At 33.1% G+C, this 22,153-nt stretch overlaps 1 protein-coding gene across 2 annotated transcripts in view; it reads left to right on the top strand.

The window, feature by feature from the left end:
* The first annotated feature begins 1,730 nt into the window (after window positions 1–1,730).
* The window catches only part of Start1 (Steroidogenic acute regulatory protein-like), a 169,162-nt gene continuing 148,739 nt past the window's right edge, over window positions 1,731–22,153 (top strand). For both annotated transcript variants that reach the window (XM_085808397.1, XM_085808396.1), the window contains exons 1-6: window positions 1,731–1,884; window positions 2,848–3,116; window positions 7,904–7,987; window positions 8,139–8,216; window positions 8,315–8,368; window positions 13,105–13,231. In XM_085808397.1, coding sequence (XP_085664523.1) covers window positions 2,889–3,116; window positions 7,904–7,987; window positions 8,139–8,216; window positions 8,315–8,368; window positions 13,105–13,231 — 571 coding nt within the window. In that variant the 5' untranslated portion in view covers window positions 1,731–1,884; window positions 2,848–2,888. The remainder of the gene's footprint in view (window positions 1,885–2,847; window positions 3,117–7,903; window positions 7,988–8,138; window positions 8,217–8,314; window positions 8,369–13,104; window positions 13,232–22,153) is intronic.

The raw sequence follows: 22,153 nt of genomic DNA, 5'->3' as shown, positions 1-22,153 counted from the left end.
GCTACGCCCTAACAAAACAGAACAAAACATCTACCACAGCACAAGCTTGTTTGTTTACAATAGTAGTTCTTACATCACGTGACCTCCGACGTCACCGGAATGTGTCTCATTAATACCTGTTGAAATCCTCTCATTAATTTTTGCAGAAATATTTTAAAATATACTGTATATACTCGAACTCTAAAATAAATATAGTACCTGTAAAATCACTATACACATCTTCAAGAATCGTATGCACATTTCAGAAAGTAACCAGATGACACCGATGGCACGTCACAATGACGAGAGTGTAAGAGAGTGATATATAAGGAATACAGGCAACGAAGTAAAATTGTTCACAGGCGCTTTATAAGCATTTCAGTGCAATAACCGAGTAGTTATGACACAAAGGACGCATTTGGATGATTTTTTACGTGGAAGAATTATCGGCCGTCTGGAATGTGGGCGTCTGGAAGTATCAGACGAACTTGGAATTTCCTAGAGCTCCAAGTTCATCTCCAGGCTTTGGCAACGATTCCAAGATGATGGTAATGTGAGGAGACGTTACAGCATAGGTCGCCCCATAGCTACAACGCCAAATGAGGACCGGTATTTGGCAGTTACTGCCTAAAGAAACAGGCGGAGCACAGCCTCAGACCTGTTTCGTCAGCTCTCTTCAGCCAATGGTACGACAATTTCAAGGCAGACCGTGTACAGACGCTTAGGGCGGATTGGTCTATATGCTCGTAGACCTGTCAGATGCGTTCCACTTACTGCAACTCACTGTCGCCTGCGATTAGCCTGGAGTAGAGAGCATGCATTGTGGACACCGTAACAGTGGGCTTGTGTTATGTTTTCCGACGAGTCCAGGTTTAGCTTACAGTCTGATTCTCGCCGGACTTTCATATGGAGAGCTCCAGGTACCCGTTACCACCAAGAAAACATCATTGAACGACACCGTTACGGTGGTGCAGGAGTGCTCGTTTGGGGTGGAATTATTCTGGGTTCCAGAACTGACCTGCATGTTCAATTGGAACCATGACAAGCCAAATCTATCGGGACGTCATTCTGGAACAACATATACGTTTGTTTCGGGGCGCCATGGTCGCACAATTTGTGTTTATGAATGACAACGCTCGTCCTCACCGTGCAAACATTGTAAGCGAATGCTTTCAATCGGAGGATATCACCCGTATGGACTGGCCAACACTCTCACCGGACTTGAATCCAGTAGAGCACGTGTGGAACACGCTTGACCGACGAGTTGCAGCCCGTCTACCTCCTCCTACATGTCTACCGGAACTTCGGAGAGCATTGCTTTTTGAGTGGTGTGATATCCCCAAGATCAGATCGATAATTCGATGCTCAGCATGCCTAGGCGTTGTATGGACTGTATTGTATCGTCTGGGAGACAAACAATGTATTAACAATCATACCAAACATGTAATATTGGTTTTTTGTAAATAGTTTTTTTTTTTTTTTATTGTAATTTGCTCCAGGGAGGAAAAATTGCTACTTTTTTAATAATATCAAACATATAGCATCTTTTTTTTTTTTCTCTTTACCTTTTGTTTAATAAATAAGCTTTAAAAATAAGTCAAATTTGTTTTGCTTCTAACTTTTCCTTTGCCTGATTTTGCATTATCCTTAATTTATGGACATGAGTGTATTTGAGAATATTTCGCTTACGGGTTTGGTGATTCGGCCTCAGATTATTCTGAATTAATATCAAGCAGCTGTGCTGCTGATTAATCACCTCAACTTGTGATAATTTTTTTGTATTATTTTTGCTTTAATGTCAAATCTGAAGTGAGGAAGAAGTGTGCTTATGATCTTGATGTGTCTGTGAAATTCTGTAGTGTTTTCCTTGTGCGAGGTGCCTGACTTCAATTCCGTTGACATTAAGTAATTATTTTCTACTTTTCAGCAAATATGAAGTTAAATCGTTGAATGGAATTTTATTTTATCCGCTAAATTCTCTCAAAAAATGTTCTGAAGAATGTAAAAATTAATCATTCAAGCGCGTGATTTTATTTGATAAGAATATGAAGTTGACGATGTTTTAAAATATTAAAATCAAGAACAATTTTTTCTTATAAAGTGTACTTTGCCACGCAACTATTTGCAAATTGGTGCTCTTTCTCTCGGTTTTGAAAAAAAAAAGAAAAATATATATATATATATATATATATACATGTTATAACTGTAGTTATCAACACTTTTCTTCTAACAAAAGTGATTAATCTGTTTGTATTCTTCTCATTTCGTGTGTTGAATATTTTTTACATTTTTTTAATAGATGCTTTCTTATGATTGACTATTAAATACATAATTCTGTAAAGTAGTAACCAGTTAATACTTTGTTGAAAATGTCCTTTGAGAAAGTTCTTAAATACGCGTTAAATGGTCTTATGATTGACTTATAGTTGCGTAATTCTGTAAGGTACTAGCCTTTTTACATTTTGTTGAAAATTACATTTCAGAAAGATTAATACAATTTTTAAGCATTGCTTCATCTTCAGCTATTGGAAATTTTAAATTTCATAACTCATTCTTTTCATGAAATGAATTTGTATCAAAAGAAAAGCTGGAAAATGCTGTATGTGTGTAACAGTAAGATTTTAACTGGCTACTGAAGTAATGAATAAATATTGCATTCTAAAATTTTACTGCATTTTTCTACTTTAAAACTTCTCTTTTTTCTAAATTCTTAGAATTTAATGTATACATGTATCATATATATATATGTGCTGAACTGTAAACTGCTTATCATTCTAACAAATTATTATTATTTTCGAAATACTTATCTTTCATTTCAAAGTATTTTGTGATTTAATGATGCATTTAGTTTTTTTCTCTCTGAAATAGTATCTGAATGATGTCTAGTACTATATAAGACAAAGATTTACATGGATAGCAACCGGTCTTCAAACTATCCTCGCCTTTTACAAAATCCTTCCGGACCAAATACAAACAACTATGGATCTGTAAATGGTCAATATACTTCAGAAATTGAACCGTCCATCATGGAAGGCATATCTTTTGATGGGAAAATTTCCATTGCTAGAAGATTTTTTATACTTTTGACCATATTTGATGTGTTGTTCACGTTTCTTGTTTGGATCATATGTACAGTGGTAAGTACATTTAGATTTTAACTTGCATTATGAATGATGTTTGTAAAATATCTCTGATTTACCATACCTTTATGATCTAATGTCTGCTAAATCTCAGACAGTTAGATTTGTTTTCACCTTAGCATAACTTAAGTAAATGCTTTTAGAGTAGTACAAGTTTGGCATTTTTATGTAATGCGAAATTTAGCGATTCAACAAATTTTTTATTGTGAAATGTAGGGCTTTTGAGAATTAAAAATCTATTTTCTTTTAACTTTTTATTTGTTGCTTTTTTGTTTTGATGATTTAATAAATGTTGCATAAAATTATATTAAGTTTTGTATATTTTAAATTGTGACAAGATGAGAACTGCCTGTTTATAATTCAGATGTTGCAAATTACTTTTCTAATGCATGCAGGTTTTTTAGTTATGAATGTAACAGATGAAAGTGCTTAGTTTGTAGAATTTCTTTTTATATTTCTGAATGAGTTAAATTCCAAAGTTCAGTTTTTAAGATAAAAATTTGGTTCATAAAATTACATTTATATTAATGACATTTAGATATGCAGCTTTATGATTTTGTGTCTGTGTTCAAGGATTGATTTCAAAGACATTCTTTCAGAATGAAATTTTATGTAGAATGATTTGCATTTTTGATTGTCGAGTGTAGTAATCCAGAAAAGTATTTTGCTTTTTGATTTATGAAGAAGGGCTTATATCTGGTGGAGTAAAACGTAAAGAGAAATTTAGAAGGTAAATTAGAGAAATACGCTTCTTATTAAAAAAAAAAAAAAAATTATTTTTCCTCAGAAGATTGTACTACCAACTTTATCTAACAGGTTTTTCATGTAAAGCATTTTTAAAGTTTTGCCAGTTTAGCAAAAACTGCTAAACTCTGCTTTCGTTATCCAGGCCTTGGAGTTATGCATCTAGATCTAGAATATGGGCAACAGAGCCGTATTTTTGTTTTTTAATGCCCGTGAATTTTTGGCTTTATAAATAAGGCCTGGCTTAAGCATAAAACCTGCAGCATTGCCAGCCATGATGACAGTCATGCGGTTTTTGTGAGCCTTTAAGCCTGGCCTCTTCATTTCGTCTTTGAAGAGGAATGTACGCAAAGGCATCCTCTTCCAAAAAAGGCATGTTTCATCCATGTTGAAAAACTTGTTCAGGGAGGCAACCTCCCTTACTAAGGGAGCAAGCCTCCCTTACTGATGAGGTTAGGAAACTCTTCCTCCACGTAACAACAAGTAGCATCATTGTCAGCAGAGGAAGCCTCACCATACAGAAGCGTGTTTCTGAAGCCGTAACTTTTTAAAAAATTTTCGAACCAGCCTTTGCTGGCTGGAAAAGCCTCATCCTCGAGGAGGCGAATCACTCCTGGCAGTGCTATTACTGGCTTGAGGTTCGTCAGCACCTTCTTCAGCCTCTTCATTGTCGTCACCAGGCAAGATTTGGTTGTAGAGAACTTTGGCCTTTGTCCTGATAATTTTAGTGTCCAAACTCACTTTTTCCTGCAATCCACAATGCCAGTGCAGCTTCCATTTCCACAATTCGGTTACCACACGTTTCGCTTCTTTATTGAAGCAGTTTTGCGGATGTTTGCTTTCCTCTCACTTGATGTACTGCACTGTAGATTCATTCACCCCGTAATGGCATGCCACAGATGCATAACTTCTGCCCCTTTTGATCATATCTAAAAGTTTTACTTTTTGCTGATGATCATCATCCTCTTTTTCTTGGGCACCCCAAAGCAATCTTTTGCAGGGGAGCAGCACTTAGGCGGCATTATAAGAGCTTAATTAATACAAAAAAGTTATCACTTAATAAAAAAAAGTTATCGCCAGCACAACACTAAAATACAGTATGCGAGACAGTCAACATCATGAGGCGAGATACAACAAGAAAATATACTAGGTGAGTCTGTGATGATGTGCAGACGATCAACTCGCAGGAATCCACTCGTACTGTCATTGGTCGAGGTCGCACTGGAAACAAATGACGTGCCTTAATGAGTGCTCGTGGTATGTACTCTGAGTCAACTCGTCCCTTTGGTTGGTTGTATTTTTTCATTTTTATTTTTTGATGAATATTTTGGAAAAACCCACGAAGCACGAAGTGGCGAGGGAACACTGTATTTTCTGTCATATGCTGCATTTCCTTGAATGTATTTTCGCTACTTTTAACTTCGAAATTTTTTCCGAAAACTGAGAGGGAAAAATTATGTGGAAAATTTAATTTCTGAAGGATATGGTTACAGTAAGAAATCAAAAGTAGATAAATATAAAGTAATCATGGAAAAACTGCAGGTAACTAGCACAATATTATTTCCAATAATCATTCCAATAAGAATACGTAGTAGTATTAACATTACAATATCTAATAAGATATATTCATTTCTACTTTCCTGTAACTTTAATCTCGCCAGCTGTTATTATTGTTTTTGCTACTTCTTAGGTCTGAAACCATCTATCAGTATTTCGAAAAAGTAAACGTGTGGCTGACTCGGCAGAATCGTAGACTGAATTTCAGTTCATGTTTATTTCACTATCAGGATGGCATAAAGGTCAACAGCTAGAAGGGAAAGATTTCGTGTGACCTTCGCAAGTATTTTATGAGAGTTTGTATGTAAAACAAAAATGAGCATGCATGTTTTTTCCCCTTTCTCTTTTTTTTTTTTTTTTTTTTTAATCCTACACCCATCTTTGACATTTCTGCCATTTGTCGACGAGCAACCCAATAAAATGATGAGGGTGTAAAAAAACAAGAATGAAAATTAGCCTCCATAGAGTTGTCTGTAATAAATTTTAAAATAATAGGGCAGTTCTTGAAGTGGGCATCATCCATATCACCCTGATGACACAGAGGGCAACAAGCTGAATCTTTGACTCCAATCCGATGTAACTGTCAGTGAGGGCTGCTTAAAGGCAATAAGCACAGTAGCAGATTTAGCATTACCCAAGGTGCAGGGAAAATTATGCAGATATTTTTCAAATTTTCTGAACCTGACGCTAAAATGCTAAGTAGTAAATGCTTGCACTAAAATGCTAAAATACTAAACACTAATAAGAGTTGGCGGTACAAGAGGAAAAACAGTGTTTATTGCAAAAGCTCTGGATATTGCTGTGGTACCACCATGTTTAGATATTGCAAAACAATTAATTACCCTGCTGTTGAATACATTATCCTTGTTGGACCACAAGGTAGGCGAGGTTGTTGGAATCTGAAATTTGATTCTTTAAATATCCTACTTACAAATCCTTTTTGCACAAAGAGTCATGTTCTGAGAGTGTCTGTGCTATTATTAAAGAAAATGGAGCAATCAGTTTATGCAAATGCCTTTTTGTTGTAACTATCTCAGGTAGTCTTCAAAAAATTTTATCCATTTTTGTGTAAAAGAATGTCACATTTTCTACAGATAAACTGAAAGCTTTTGAGAAGCTTTGCTGTGCAGATTTACATATGAAAAATATTTCAGCCTTTCAATCTAGATCACTTCACGCTGCAGCTATGGTGGAACAATATATATATTTTTCCCCCCCACATGAATGGACCAAATTTCTATTATAGAGTTATATCTGAATTAGAACCTGTATTATCTGTTCTTAAAATTTCAAGCTAGTATTTATATAATACTTTATGACTATAATGTATGCTTATGTCTAGTGAAAGTAGACTGTAATGCATGTATCCGAATAAGAGCAACTTCACTGATGATGTCAGTGGAAGGTTAGATTAAATTGTTTTTGACTTGTTGCTGCAGAGCAGTCGTCAGCATTAGATTACAATTTGAACAGTGCTTTTACATGGATATTTTTAACAAATAAAATAATTTTTTATTAGTGATAATGTAAATTTAAAGTATGTGTGACTGTTATAAGTATAAAATGTAAATGTTTGAGAAATTTATGTTCCTAATTTAGCTAATTATTGTTAACTTTTAAGAGACTGTATTTTTTCTGGCGGCACCAGCGGCCGAGCAGTAAAGTCACTGAACACTGGTAGTTCGGTTCGAGTCACTGAACACTGGTAGTTCGGTCTGAGGTCCGAGAGTTCGGTCCCGCGAACGAGCTGGCTCCATGGGCATTTTCGTGGTTTTCCCCATGTGTAACGTGTATACGAGCCAGTTTTCCTTAGAAAGTCCTCCACGAAGACATCCCTCCTCTTAGGCTGATAGCCCTAGTGTGCTTTGCCATAATTAAATACACACACCAATTATTTTTTCTGAAATTTATTGTATAGTTATGTTAAATGTTAGATTATGCTTAATAATAATGCATCTGGCATATATTTCTGTTTTATTCGTGGAATGGTATAACAAATAAATTTAAAAAAAAATGATCATACAGATAATTGCTTTCATTTATTTAGTTCCCATTTGCTAATTGGTCTTTATTTTTTTCATTTATGGCACTTAAAAGTTTTAATTTTCATGTGCAGAAATTGGTATGAACCCTGTATATTACAGCCTAAACATCTGGGCATCAAGATTTTCATTTTATGGAAAAAAAATTTTGTGCATTTAATTTGAAAGTCTTCTATTATCCTGACAAACAAGCATGTTAATTTGTCAGTTCTTCTGGTGGAAAGGATCTGATTTTTTTTTTTAATCTGCAGAAGTTAAAAGCTAAATAGTTATTGTTTCAGTTGTGATAAACATAATATGTTTAATTCTGTGAACTAGGAATGATCTTTGTTTGACACTTGTTATGAATATGAAATTTAATGTGATTAAATAAAGTATCTTACATTTTTGTGTGTGCCATTGCATAGAATTATTGTATTATTGTTTTGAAACCCATCTTAGATTTCTAAGGAAGACACCATTGCAACTGCTTTTAGGAATGAAGTTATCAATTATACTATTGAGTCATCTATGTTTGATGTTGTGGTAAGCAAATTATTTTTGTAACATTACTGTTGATCTCTGTTATAAGTTTATTTCATAATAGGAATAATTTTCAGGGATGTAAAATTGCTTTAACCATGTCATTTATTTTGTCATTATCTGCTAGTATTTTAAACTTTGATGTGTTTTTCAGATTTTAGCTGTAGCCAGATTGTTCCTCATAGTACTGTTCTATGTGTTTATCAGACTATCTCACTGGTCGGTTGTTGCTGTAAGTTGTTTATATGGAATATTTTAGTTTTTGAATAATATATTCGTCATTTTCTAAATATTGTTTGTGAATAGGTAATATTATTTTCATATTAACAGGTAACTACAGCAGGCACAACAGGTTTCATCATTGCAAAAGTATTTTTGTACAAAGTAAGTATAAAATTATTATTTTATTTATGAATTAGAACAAATGTCAGCATACTATAAAACTGCAACAGAGGTGAAGAAAGCTAATGTGCTCATTGTTGTTTCAAGGAATTTATCAAGTTGCTATGTAAATCAGCTCTTCTGTGTCTACTTTCATCTAGTGGAAGCATTTACCTTACGTGAGATGTTGAACTGATAATGCTATAAGCCAAACTGCATGGGAGACTTTTAATTTCTCTAGGCAATCAAATTTTACCTAGAGATTTTCTCTGGCATTTCTGTGGTGTTTAGCTCATGATATATTATCATTACAACAATCATGCAACAAATGTCTAGGATAATTATATATGTCTTTCTTTCTATTTCCTATAATAAGTCATTTTTTGAAATTTTGCAATAGTAGCTTTGTTGATTTTTATAACTGTTGAAGCTGAAGAACATTCATAGCAAAACATCCTATAGCTGACATTCATTGAATTTAATAGTGAATTGTAATGTTAACATGTTATGTTAATGTAAACAGTTTAAATGCTAGAGAAATTTTTAACCTGATTTATCATTTATATACATTTTTCGATTTGTCAGCAGGAATGTCACATGATAATAGCTTATGTAAATTAACTGGAAATATTATGAAATTGGTGACGAATGATCATCTTAAAACTAACATGATGTGATATTTCTTATAAGGCTTCAAAAACATGGAGCAAATAATGTTTAGGTGCTCTAATAAATCAGATTCTTCTATTACATACTTCTTGATATAGAATGTTTAAAGTTGAGTCTTGTATCTTTTGAAATTTTGCGTATCCCATCCACAAGAAGAAAAATGTCTATGGATAACACACCAAGTTAAAAAAATTCCTCTGCCATCTAAACTATTAACAATGCAATTCGCGGTTAAATTTAATGAATGTGAGCTGCAAGATGTTTGGCTAAGTTCTTAAATTTTTTTTCCTTCACTTGTTTAAAGTTTCATATACATTGATAATTAAAAAAAAAGTATGTGTAAATGATGCACAGAGTATAACATTTATCTAGTATCGAAACTGATTTCTCTATTAGTGAGGTCGTTGTATTCTTGACCTCATAGATTTTGTGAAGAATAAAACATTCTCTGCAATTTCTAGCATTGTATTTAATAAAAATTTATATAAATTTTATTTATTTATTTTTTGTTTGTTTGAATAACAAAAAGTGTTTTTATATGTAATCTGCTATCCATGAAATGAATACTACACATATTTGTTTTACATGAAGAATGGGAAGTATATATAACCAATAATTATGGAAAAATATCTTCCAACAGCAAATTAAAAAAGATATATATATATATATAAATGTTGGTAAATGTTTTTATTATTATATTTTGAATTTGCTTTTCTAAAAAAGTAGACTATATCTCTTAAATGTTTAAAAGTATTTGATCATTTACCCAGAAATTTTTTAAAAAAATTTTAAAAGTATCAGTTGCTCTTTGAAAAGCTGAATTTTGAATAGCTGCTGTTTAAACTATTCCCAAGACCTTTTAATGATGTGTTTCTTTTTTCTGGCAATTAGTAAGTTCTTTTGACAAAAACTAGCAAGCCTTTCATTGGTGAATTTATTATTTTTTTATTGTAATTCTTTCTAATGACTAGCAGGTTCTTTTCCTTAGAGGATTTATTTTTTAAACTTAATTTCTAATTATTTCCATTTTTTTAGTTTTTCAGCATATTTTTGACTTTGTGCTTAGCTAAAATTGACAAAGAATTTTTCGGTCCCTCAATTCACAAATTGTGTTCTGTTGTGACTTATCCCACCTGATCGACAGTAGCATCTGATCAGGTCTCTGAAATCAGAGCAAGCCCACGAAATTAATCATGGCAAGGGGTTAAAATTGGGCCTGTGATTGGCAAGAGCCTTGAGCACTACACAGGTGCTAGTACGAGTTTGCTCCCTGCGAGGAGATGTTTGCAAGTTTCTGCCACCCTTCTTCTCTTTCCATTAGCATCTTGAGTGGACTTTCAGCTCACCACATATCTAGAGTGCCCCCAGGGCGCACAGACACTAATCCAAAAATGAAAATACCAGTAAACATTGCAAACTTGTATCATTTCAAAAGAAGGATTTTAAAAAGCATTCTTAACCATTTGAGTCCCAAGGGTATTGAAAAAACACTGTTGAAGAATCCCAAATAGTGCAACCGCACTTTCTCTAAATGAGTATGAAAAGAACCAAGCAGCGCAATAGCACTTGTTTTATTTTATGTTGAGAAATACCAAGCTGGGTGATATCGTTTTGTTTATTTTACATCAATGTGCAGTTGATTTAATTCAAGTGCTCACATTATCAACATCAAGTGCACCGTCAGTTGTCCACAATGTTCAAAATGTACTGGATTTTCTCGACATAAAATCTCAACAGCACGATCACGCTGCTTGGGACTCAAAAGGGTAAGCCACATTCTACTTTCAATGACCCATAAACAGTCCGCATCAATATCACATTCTAATAAAAAAATAAACAGATGCCATACTCAAAAACAGAGTCTTGTTAACTCAAGAATACCACTAAAAAAATAAACAATTAACTATAGGTCTCTATCACTATTTATACTGAAGTATAACAAATGTGTTATTACATTGCAGATTTATAGAGAAAGATGTCTAGTAAAAAAAGAACATAGGTTTAACTGTACCAGCTAATTAAATACTACAGTTTCAGGTAGAACTTATTTTTTGCTGCAGACTTATTTAAGCAATATTATATCCTCATACATGTAACTTTTTCTGGCAGTCATGTACACCATTTGCTTACTTCTTCTCCCTGTTCCACCAACTTATCTCTATTAGATGTCAGCAAATGTGCTTTTTATTGTATCAGACCAAAGCTGTTTGCTCACTAAACTGAATTGGTTGTTTTAGAACTTGACATTCACAAGCGGTAACACTGATGAATAAGGTTATAAATTATTTATATTATAAGGAGCGAATCAAAATTAGGATGGGAGGATAGAGTGGAGAGTGATAAGATGGAATGAAGAGTGGAATTGGAAGAATCAACTGAATAAAACTGCTGACTTCCTAGATTAATTTTTTTCAACTGTAGTTTTGAGATTCCCTTCTTTCTATGTAGAACTAACAATAAAATTCTGAAATGAAAAATGCTGAAAAAGTTATAAAATTATAAAAATTAAACTCATTTCCATTTTAGAGAAGAAGTATACCCTTCTTTCCTAAAATGGGAATTGAACTGGCTTGCTTACAGCAGACCTCTCATAGGTTTGTAGGTTCCATGTTCACTGAGTAAAGTTAGTCAATTCTTTAAACTAGTTCATGAGCAGATCGTGCATTCTTAATTTGTATTCCTTTACTACTGTGTGTTACTGTCCCGCTGAGAATGTTGCCTGTTAGACTTTAAAACAAGTGTAAGATAAGTAAAATTCTAAATGTTTTAAAACAGGATATATTGGTAAAAGTATATTTACGGGTACCCTATTGGCAATTTTTGGCGGTACATGGATACCGAGTTTGTGCAATTCTTTGACTTGTTATGTTGGCTTGTGTAGTGGCAATTTTTGCAAAGCCAACATAGCAAGACAAAGAACTGCACAAACTCAGTATTCATGTACACATCAACCTATTTTCACTTTAAAAAATTATACCAGAATTGCACAAAAAAGGCATTGCTCACTCCTTTGCCATTATCCATGTACACATTGACCTATTTTCACTTAAAAACATCAGAGAATTGCACAAACTAGGCTTTGCACATTATCTTTGTCCATGTACACATCAAACTACATTCACTTAAAAAGGTCAAAGGAGCAGCCAAAAAATATATATATAATCTCAATAAACTACATTTTAAATCAAATAATGAAATAACATAAAAAAGGAAATTCGTCTTTGCACTATACTAAGGCTATATCCACGTATCTTCTTTACGAATTAACACATCTTCTGTCAAACAAAATTCCTTAACAGCACCAAAAAACTTCCTTATCTGAACTAGAATCTGTATACTGGCATCGCCACATAAATAAATAAGAGTAAAATATATCCTCCATAGCGACGTTCAACCGTACACATTTCCTTCCTAGAAACAGGACACCTTATAATGGCTACTAAGTAAACCTTTATTTACAGACCAGTCGAGTAATGCTCTTTTCCCCTTGCTTTCCAAATCGTACAAAAACTTCAAATTAATCGTACTGCATTCAGCCATTTTACTGTCTAAACCACAAAACAAGCAATATACTTACTAACCAACACACACCACAAACCCTTACGAATTTACCGCAATCATACAACTGATTACGTCATAATAGGGTTTTCATAACATTCAACTACTCAAGCTGCCATAAATGAAACAACAACTTTGCGATAGTACAAGGGGTACCCTTCGCTCTACTCTAACTGGATATATTTAATACTAAATTAAACAGCATTTTCCTAGGTTTAATGAATTGCCTTTTCTTCATCCACAAATAAAACAACCATCCCCTAATGTGATCACCTAGGTTCACCTAATGATAAAATCTGCCCAGTATTTGAATGATAGTATGCATAAGATTTTAAGTTAGGTATACTGTTAACATTTTTATAATGTGTATTATTATTTTGTGGCAGTTTGTCTTTTGTAAATTTAAATGTTAGCTTCAAGACTGGTGGTGGTTTTGAAATTTTTTAATGTGTTCAGTATTTATTTTACTTGTAATGCTTTCTGATATTTTTAAAAATTATTTTATTTTTCAGTTTGCTCATTCCAATAGTACTGCTTCAATAGTGCTGTTACTATGCTCATTTGTATTGTCTTGGGGAGAAGCATGGTTTTTAGACTTCAGAGTTCTTCCAAGTGAATCTAAAGCCTTATCATTCTTAGGTATGTTTAAATATATTTGTGGTAGTAATATATATTTAAAGAGCTTTTTGTTTTGTAATCAACAACTTAACTGATTTTAAGGTCTTTTTAAAAATAATATTGCCTATTAAACATCATACTTCTCCTGTTCTTACCAAAATAATGGTCTGAAAGTTTATTAAAATTTCAACTTGCATTTTTTTTTTTTCCCTCTTGGCTTCGGATTTCAGCTCATTTGCTTTTGTTTGAAGCAGCAATCATTTATGTAGCTTTATTGGTTGAATATGATGTTTATTGGTTTTCTGAATTTTGTAGTACTTCCTGTAATTGATCAAAAACTTTTATAGATTTGAGGAATTTTGTTCATAAATTTTCAATATGACAAAAGGAATTTAATGAAGGGCATTCTGTTGTCCTTTATTTTTTGTTTCTTTTTCACAGAGCCCTGTTGCATACAGTTTCTTAACCCTCTCACTGTGTACGTTTTTTTTTTATCAAAATAGGTTAAAAAATTGCGTTTTTATTGCATATTTCATAACATTCAAATCTACATATATTTTAGAGTTAAAATATATGTAGATTTGAAATATGCAAAAAGTTAGAGTTAAAATATATAAAAAAAATTTGTAAAAGAGTTTTTTTTTTTTTTTTTTTTTTCAATATAGAGTTAGATCATAGAAAAAGGTTGCCAGAATTCTGAAATTGAAGAATAATGATATAAAAGGAAAATTTTGAAAACTAATATTGGTTAAATTATGATTTATTTTATAAAATACAAAGGTAAAACATATGTACTATTGAAAATATTTGCATAATGTAATATTTTGCATATCAATTTTGCACCACTGTCGAACGTTTTCAATAGAAACTGAATTTTCAGATTCATCGCTATCTGTAGAGGAATCTGAGAAATTCTCATCAGTTTTGCTATAACTATCTTCAATATACTTGAAATCAGAGTCAGAACTACCATCAGTGTCGGAAGAATTCGTCAGGAATAGAGATTATATCACTTGCAAAACGCTTCCTGCCAGACATTTTTTAGCTCTATTTAGTATTCTTGTATATTTGGCAGAAATGTGGACAACTAACGTCATCTGTTAGCCACATCTAAATAAATAATTAAACATCACAGAAAAACCGCAAGGAAACCTTGAACGGGGAAAGAGTGGGTTGTACAGTTAAATAGATGGCAAAAGTTCATCCCCGCGGAAATCGTAGATTCTGCAAATTTTGCTACTTTTACGTTGCCCATGGAAATTGCAGGATGTGCAGCGAGAGGGTTAACTTCCAAAATGCTAGATGATTCTGTGATAGTTGTTGCAGTTATGGTACAGACATATTACCTTTCTATGGAGCTTACTGATTAATACATGTTGTACAAATATAAAATTAAACATTAGGAATTTAGTTGCATACACTAAGAAAACTTGGTGCCATATACAGTTTTACAGTGTCAACAATAATATATGCTAATGCAGTTTTAAGCATGTGGAATTTATTCCTTCCCCTTTCTTCTGATGTGTAGGTGTTATTTAGTGTTTAATCCAGCATTATTTTCTTTGTAACTAAGCATCCTTTCACTCAGTGAAAAAAAAAAAAAAATCTGTCTTGCATTATAATCAGCATTTCAGGAGGATCTGAATTTTTTTTAGTTAACAGTAACTGTAGTTTTTAAGATTTTAAGACTTGTAAATCCAGTAGCTGTAACTTATGTTTGAAATAATGCTAGACTTTTTTTTTTTTTTTTTTTTCTGTATCAGATTGTAAAATAGTCAAGATTATCTCATTTAAGCTTTTAAAACCTCCGTTTAAATAACTTTATCATACCTTGGATCAAAAAGAGCCTTTTCAATTGGCTCATAGTTCACCTTAGTAGCATATTTGCAGTGTGAACTTATTTGTGGTCACTATTGTCTAAGGCATGAATCTCATGATTCACTTTATTAAATTCCTCCTTTCATGAAAAGTATTTTGGCATTTTTATTTGCAGACAAACATAAAGAATAGAAGTTCAACTTAAAGTTGATTAAACTTTCTTGTGCATTCTTAATGTTTGTTGCTCATTGAATTATTTTAATTCAGACTTTTATTCATTTTGGATAACTTAAGATATTTTATCATAAAATGCCTTTCTAATATAACATATTTATATTTCTATATTGAGTTTCAGATTAAAACAATATAACTTTAGATTAGTTTCATAGCTCACAATTCAAGAATGGGCATTGCTTAGTGTTTTCTTGCATATTTCTACTACAAGAGACTGTTGCAATCTTTTCATCTGCTTTTGGATTATTTCTTTTCTTTATAGATTTTGGAACTGAAGTTTTTTTTTTTTTTTTTTCCCATGTCATTGAAATCTTATTCTCAGTTTCATTATGAGCAGATGTCATCAAGTTGTTCATTTCATTAGTATATGACAATCCTGTTTTTATTCGTTGGTGTTTTCAACAATTCCTGTGTTACACAGTTAAAGGAAATACATTTTCGGTTGCAACTATTTTAAGCTCTTAAAGAGGATTTCACCTTGTAATAGAGTCATAAAAGATGAGATAGACTGTGCCATATTTATTATAACTGAAATAAACCACTAATAAATCTGTCATCAAGTTTTTAAAGCTTCCATGGTGCAAGATAAAAGATCACTGTTGATTATTTGATATTCGTAATTGATAACCCGATTGTGTGATATAGAAATTTATCTCCATTATCAGTATTGTGATTTCCATATGCCCTTATTGCCACCAATTTGTGCTTCCATGAAATTTCTTTAAATACATCTGCAGAGCTTTTTAATGTTTTGCAATATTATTGAAATGATCAGTCTTGCAAAACATGAAAATGTCCTAATTATGAATGGTAGTAGTATTTCTTTGCCTTTGCACTTTAAAATAATTACCATTTGGTTTGAACACATGGTGGCCTCCCATCTTCTCTGAAGATGTTTTAAAAAAAAATAACCCATTAAATGTCAAATGCCTGTTTGAGCTTGGTTACAGTAAACCTTCGATTTTTGTGGACCTTGAGTAAATTAACTGAATTAAAATAATGTAGCAAATATAGTTGGGAAAAAGAAACTATTGAGGCAAAAATTTTGAGCAGTTGGAGCATAATGCACAAATTGAGCTAATTAGTAAACTAGAGGGTAGTGTGTCTGTTGCTCATGTGTGTGGACTTTGTATTGTGAAGAAATGAAATATTTTGGATATTAACATGAATAACAAAAAGATTTCAGCAATTTTTACGCTAATACAATGTCAAGAAATCAGAGTGATTCCACAGTAGGAGATAGGAAGCATGTGAAATTTGCCAAACATGAACAATTAGAATTTGTGTACAAATAGTTGGTTCAACAGGATTCTGCTGGAGCACCACACATATTGTAGAGCTGCAGACTGCTACAATGCTCATGAGTATTGGATTTATAGTGACTGACGGGTGGGTGTGCTGATTTCCGTAATGGCATGGTATTAACAACAGAAATACGTGTGGTGAAGCATTAAAGGACATGAATCCAGAATGCTTTGGGTGTTCTCACAAAGCTAATTGAGGAGTGTATTGCTGTCTTACATTGTTCACTGCTAATGGCATGCAACACTGTCTTCTTATGCCCACAGTGGTTGGAAAAGGAAAGAAACATCAGGAATCAGTTGCCAGTCATTTGCTCTATCTCAAGGGATGCATGATTTACGTACGATACATTTTTTCTGATTTTGTTCTTCAATTATTTTGTATTGGAAATCCAGGAATTTTAGGAACAGTTTCTGAAAATCTTATCCCTAACTGCAAAAGTTGTTTTGATGCTTGGTAATGGACCTTCTCATCCTAACACCCTAACACTAGGATATAAGTTAACAGGGATGGAAGAATAAAATATGTCTTTCACCAAATACATCTTTGGTTAATACAACCAGTGACAGGGAGTAATTGCTGCCTGCAAAGGGACTGTACCAGAATTTTCTTGAAAAGGTTATGTTTATCTTGAAGGATGAGAGGCACCAGGACACTGAAAGTCTATGCATCACATATTTTTCTCCCTAGCCATTTAGAGCTAGGGAGAAAAATATGGGTCTGAAAGTTAAAAAAAAGATTTGAATAATTTTCTCCGACTTATACTGTACATCATTGTTCCCTCTGAGGTCTAGTTTATTCGTAAATTGCATTCCCTTGGTTATTTTTATTCACAGCATTCAATTTGTATTAGCATTTCAACCATTTAATTTTCCGTTGCATTTATTATTTGAAACAAAATTTGGGTGAATTCTTCATTAAATTACCTGGACATGGCAGGTGTTCCCAAACTTAAGAAATTTTCCAAACATGTATTTTCACCTTACTTCTGTTGTTTTTGTTTCAGTTTAATTGTAGCATTATCTACTGGTGATGCTTTTGATCTTTCAAAATCCTGCTCTTCTGTGCATAACCCTTCTCATTTGTTTCTCTGATTTCCCCAGTCAAGAGACACATTCATATAATGTGCCCTTGGGGCTATACTAGTAATTTAGCCCTACTACATATCTCAGTTACCATGAGATATCAGCTTAATATCCATGAGTTACTGTTATGTTAATATTACTGTGCATACCTTTTGGATTCTAGATTTCTTTTAAAAAAATAATATTGTGATAGTTACCAGTAGTTTATCCATGACTGCCTTTCAATTATTATGTTCATACTATAACCACATTGTTTATAAATTAAATTACTCGTATAATTTCTCTCAATATTCAGATAATAAAATTAGTTATAAAGGGGGGAAATGTGGTATATAGCAAACATGGCCAAACTGTGGCTCTCTGGGACCTTCACTGCGGCTCGTGACCTTGTGGCTCTTTTGCCCCCTAAATGCAACTTGCTCTCAATAAACATTAGCTTAATTTTCAACATATAATTGCATTTTGAAATAGAAATCATGCAATGACGTGTTTCTTTGTTAATTAGTAATTTACTTTTTTGAATTATATTATGTATGTAACAATTTAATCAATTTCAAGCTATCCGCGAGTTTGTCATAGAGAATAACAAACAGAATTGCAAATAGTTCTATTTCTGCCAATTTCTATCACAGTCATATTACTTATAGAACAGGTAACGGCCATCAGGATAGCACAAAATATACAGTACGAGGGCAATTTAAAAGTAATGCTTTCTAATTCCCCCCCCTTAGGTTAATTTTATTTTAAACTGCTAGTGCTTGCATTCTTTTTGTGTAAATTCCTTGCTTCACAGTCGTGATCCATTGTCTTGGAAGATTTGCTATTCCTCCTAGGATACTAGTTTTACTCAGTCTTAGAATAGCTAAAACATTTTTCATGGAGAAAAATCGTTGTGCATGTGAAGCTCTTGTGTCCTTCGAAGTCAATTCCCTGTCCTTAAGCATGTTTGGCCATTTTAATGCAATTTTCTTCCCATTTTTTGCAACCACTTGTACTAAAGTGCTACAGTTGCCCATTTTGCACCTGAAACAATTTTTTCCCATTTTACATCTTTCACATGATTTGATACATGCTCCCATTTCACATGCCTTGATAATCCTAGGCAAAGATCATCATTTATGTAACCAGTGATTGAGCATGTTGACATTTTTGGGGTCACAGAGAGAGTGGACTTCTTTACGTTGACAACGATTCTAGCCAAAATTTTGAATTCAAATTTTTTCAATTGCCTTTATTCAGGACAGAAAGCTTTAATCTTTATCATCAGACCTTCATTTCAATAATGTTACATCAACTAATGAGGGACACAAATTTCTTTTTTCTAATAAATAGCTTTTGTCAAAATACTGATGACAGAGAAATTGCTTTAGCTCAAATTTTTTCTTGCATGTTACTTGACGAATGACTTTTTTTTTTAGCCCTCCACAAAAATCACATTAGATTAGAGCTAATCTTATGCTCTCTGCTGCACGATGATTCTAAAACATTTTGTCTTTTCATTCTGCTGTCACATGTAGCTGAACCAGTTGTCCCAGTGCTGGTGCTTGCACTATGATTCTTTAACAAGTTGATATTTTTGAACTTTTTAATTTTCAATTATCTTCTAGGCCTGGCATATTTTTCAGAAAAGCTTAGTACCCCAAAGGAATGTTGTACAACTACTATTGATTCCCTGATTACTTAAAATTTCATATGCACTGTGAAGCTGTGCTGGATTTTAGCTCCATAAACGTTTCGAATTGAACTGTGAACTTTTATTTTATAAAGTAACTCCATATGCATACAGACTCCATTAAAAAAATTATCACTTTAAATTGCTATTCTCTAGAGAATTCAAATAGACTTTTAGCTTTAAATGACACAAGTATAGGCAACTTCTCTCACGTTTAAGCAAATTATATAAACTGTGTGAAACTATAAAATATGTGAAGAATGCAGAAGGCAAGCAAACGTTGAACAGCTAGATTCTTAATTGTACTCAATACCCTTCTCCTTTTTTAGGTCTGTATTTATAATTAGGACAAGCTGTAGCATAGATAATTTTTAACGTATGTAAACACTTGAATCTTGAAACTTACTTTCTTGACATGACAAACATTTGTGTCATTTAACCTTGAAGCCTCGTCCATGCCAACAGACGAGTAAGCAAAATTGTGCCGTGTTTTGCATAAGTCTTAGAAATCTGACAAAACACGGGCACTAAAAATTGCTGAAAGGTCAAATTGATGAAATTTAGCATAGATGGTTTTGTGGGCAATCTCGCATTTTGTGATGAAGCCATGTTTCATTTGTGCTTTAATGGGAACAAATATAATTTCATATTTGATTCAGAGAAAATCCACTAGTTACAGAGCGAACGCATTTGTAATTTTCTGAAAATAAACATTTTCTGCGCGTTAACAAAATGCACACCTTTTTTCTTAACACAACCCTGTAATGTATTGCTTAGTGTACCTGAAAGAGAAGATTTTCTTATGCGTACTTCTCAACAGGACTTACAGAAAGTAAAGCAGTGGTCAGGCTAGGCGTTTAACTCTATTGATCAAGCTCTGTTATTGCCTGTAGAAAGTTTATGATTATTAACGGGTCATCTTATTATTTTCCCATTATTTTTACTTTTACTTTTCACGACATCCAGTGGTTTCCACATTAGCACATCTATTAACGTTCTTAAAAGAGATCTTTTGGCACTTATAATGACATCTTGCTATTACTTCTTTTAGCAACTATGCTACTTTTTTCCTCTCTAGTTTTCTATCCTGAAGTTTGCTAGTAGGCTGATTTTGTCATGTAATATATTTTAATTGAAGTTTTTTTTTTCTGATGTTCCCCCAAGCCAAGTAGATCTATTTTTTTACACATAGACTATGTAACCTTTAGTCAGGCAATTAAAATCACATCCAATATTTGTGCATATCCATAGAAATCTGGAGAGCTAAACTTTCAATTTACATCTCTATTTGTGAAATAAATTTAGTACAATAGCCATAAGTATCTCTTTTTCTATATCATTAATTTTGATTTGGCTGTGTTTGAAAACCAGCTCAAGATTCAACAGCAATTTATTTCTGAAGAGTTCGACTGATGTACTGATGGAGAACAAAGCAACATTTTATATATCATGACATGATTAAGACACAATAACACGCCGAATGAATACTAATTCAGAAGTCAAACAACAAAAATCAGCGTTAATTTACAAAATTTTTTCACAGGACTAGTTTCGATGGTTTTACCGAACCATCATCTTCAGCTGCAAAACCGCAAATGAACAAGATAGGAAATAATGTTTAGATAAGATAAGAAAGCCTGGACAAGAATAAGCAAGTGGCGCCATCTGTTGGCAAAACCAGAACTAACACATAATTTCTCTAAAAGCCGAAGGCAAATTTGGATTGGAATTAGGATCGTTAACTAGAAAGATTTTTATGAATGTGAAATGCCTCTAGAAAATCCAGTTCTCCAATGGAAGATGTTTTTTGAATAATTTTGGCAGCAGAAAAATTGAAAGTGTGATTTTCGGACCAACAATGTTGAGCAACAGAAGACTTCTGTGTTTCCTTTTTTCTAACATATGCCTCATGTTCTTTGACGCGAAATTTTAAGGCTCTCTTAGTTTGGCCAATGTAAATTAAACTGCACTGGCAAGGAATCCTATAAATACCCCAGGAATTCATATCCGGAATGGGGTCCTTGAGTATAGAAGTTGGAATTTTATTGATGGGAGAGTAAACAACCCGAAAGTTAAATTTCTGCAAAATATGTGCAACTTTATAGCTAATTGATGGAAAGAAGGGAATGACAGCAGAATTTTTATAATCTCCTAAAATAAGAGTGTGGCTTTTAGTGTGTTGAGATGAGAATTTTTTAACTGCTTGATTAATAATGTTGGGTGAAAAGCCCCTGTCAATAGCTATTGCTTTTAAATAATTTAGTTCTTCATCAAGGGCTAGTCTGGAGGAGCAAACTTGAAGAGCACGGAAAACATAGGAATAAAATGAAGCTAACTTTTGTTTAGTCGGATGACATGATTTAAAGTGTGGTGGAAGGCAAACCGATGAAGGTTTATGGTAAACTGTAGTACTGAAGTTGGATGTGTTACGTGTGACCAGAATGTCGAGAAACGGAAGAGAATTGCAAGTCTCAAGTTCAAAAGTGAACTGAATAGCAGGATCAATAGAATTCATTGTTGAAAGAACTCTATTTAAATCATCTTTATTACCTTCAAACAGGGTAAAAGTATCGTCTACGTAGCGGAACCATGCCAGGAAGTTTAAAGTTTCAAACAATTTTGATTCATAATAATGCATGTAGATATCAGCCAGGATGGGACTGAGGGGGCTTCCCATGGCTAATCCCTCAGTTTGCTTGTAATATTTATTTTGGAAAACAAAATGTGTTTGTTTCAAACAGAGTTGAGTGAGAGAAATTAGCTCATCAATTTCGATGCAAGAGAAATGAAATTCGCAAAGTCTGGTTTCTAGACATCTTAATGCACCCTCCA

This window comes from Stegodyphus dumicola, chromosome X1 (assembly GCF_044657685.1).
Source record: "Stegodyphus dumicola isolate Sdum_Otavi_A_Nest chromosome X1, ASM4465768v1".
NCBI lineage: Eukaryota > Metazoa > Arthropoda > Arachnida > Araneae > Eresidae > Stegodyphus > Stegodyphus dumicola.
Note: the sequence above shows the minus strand (reverse complement) of the source record. Positions and strands in the feature narration are given on the sequence as shown.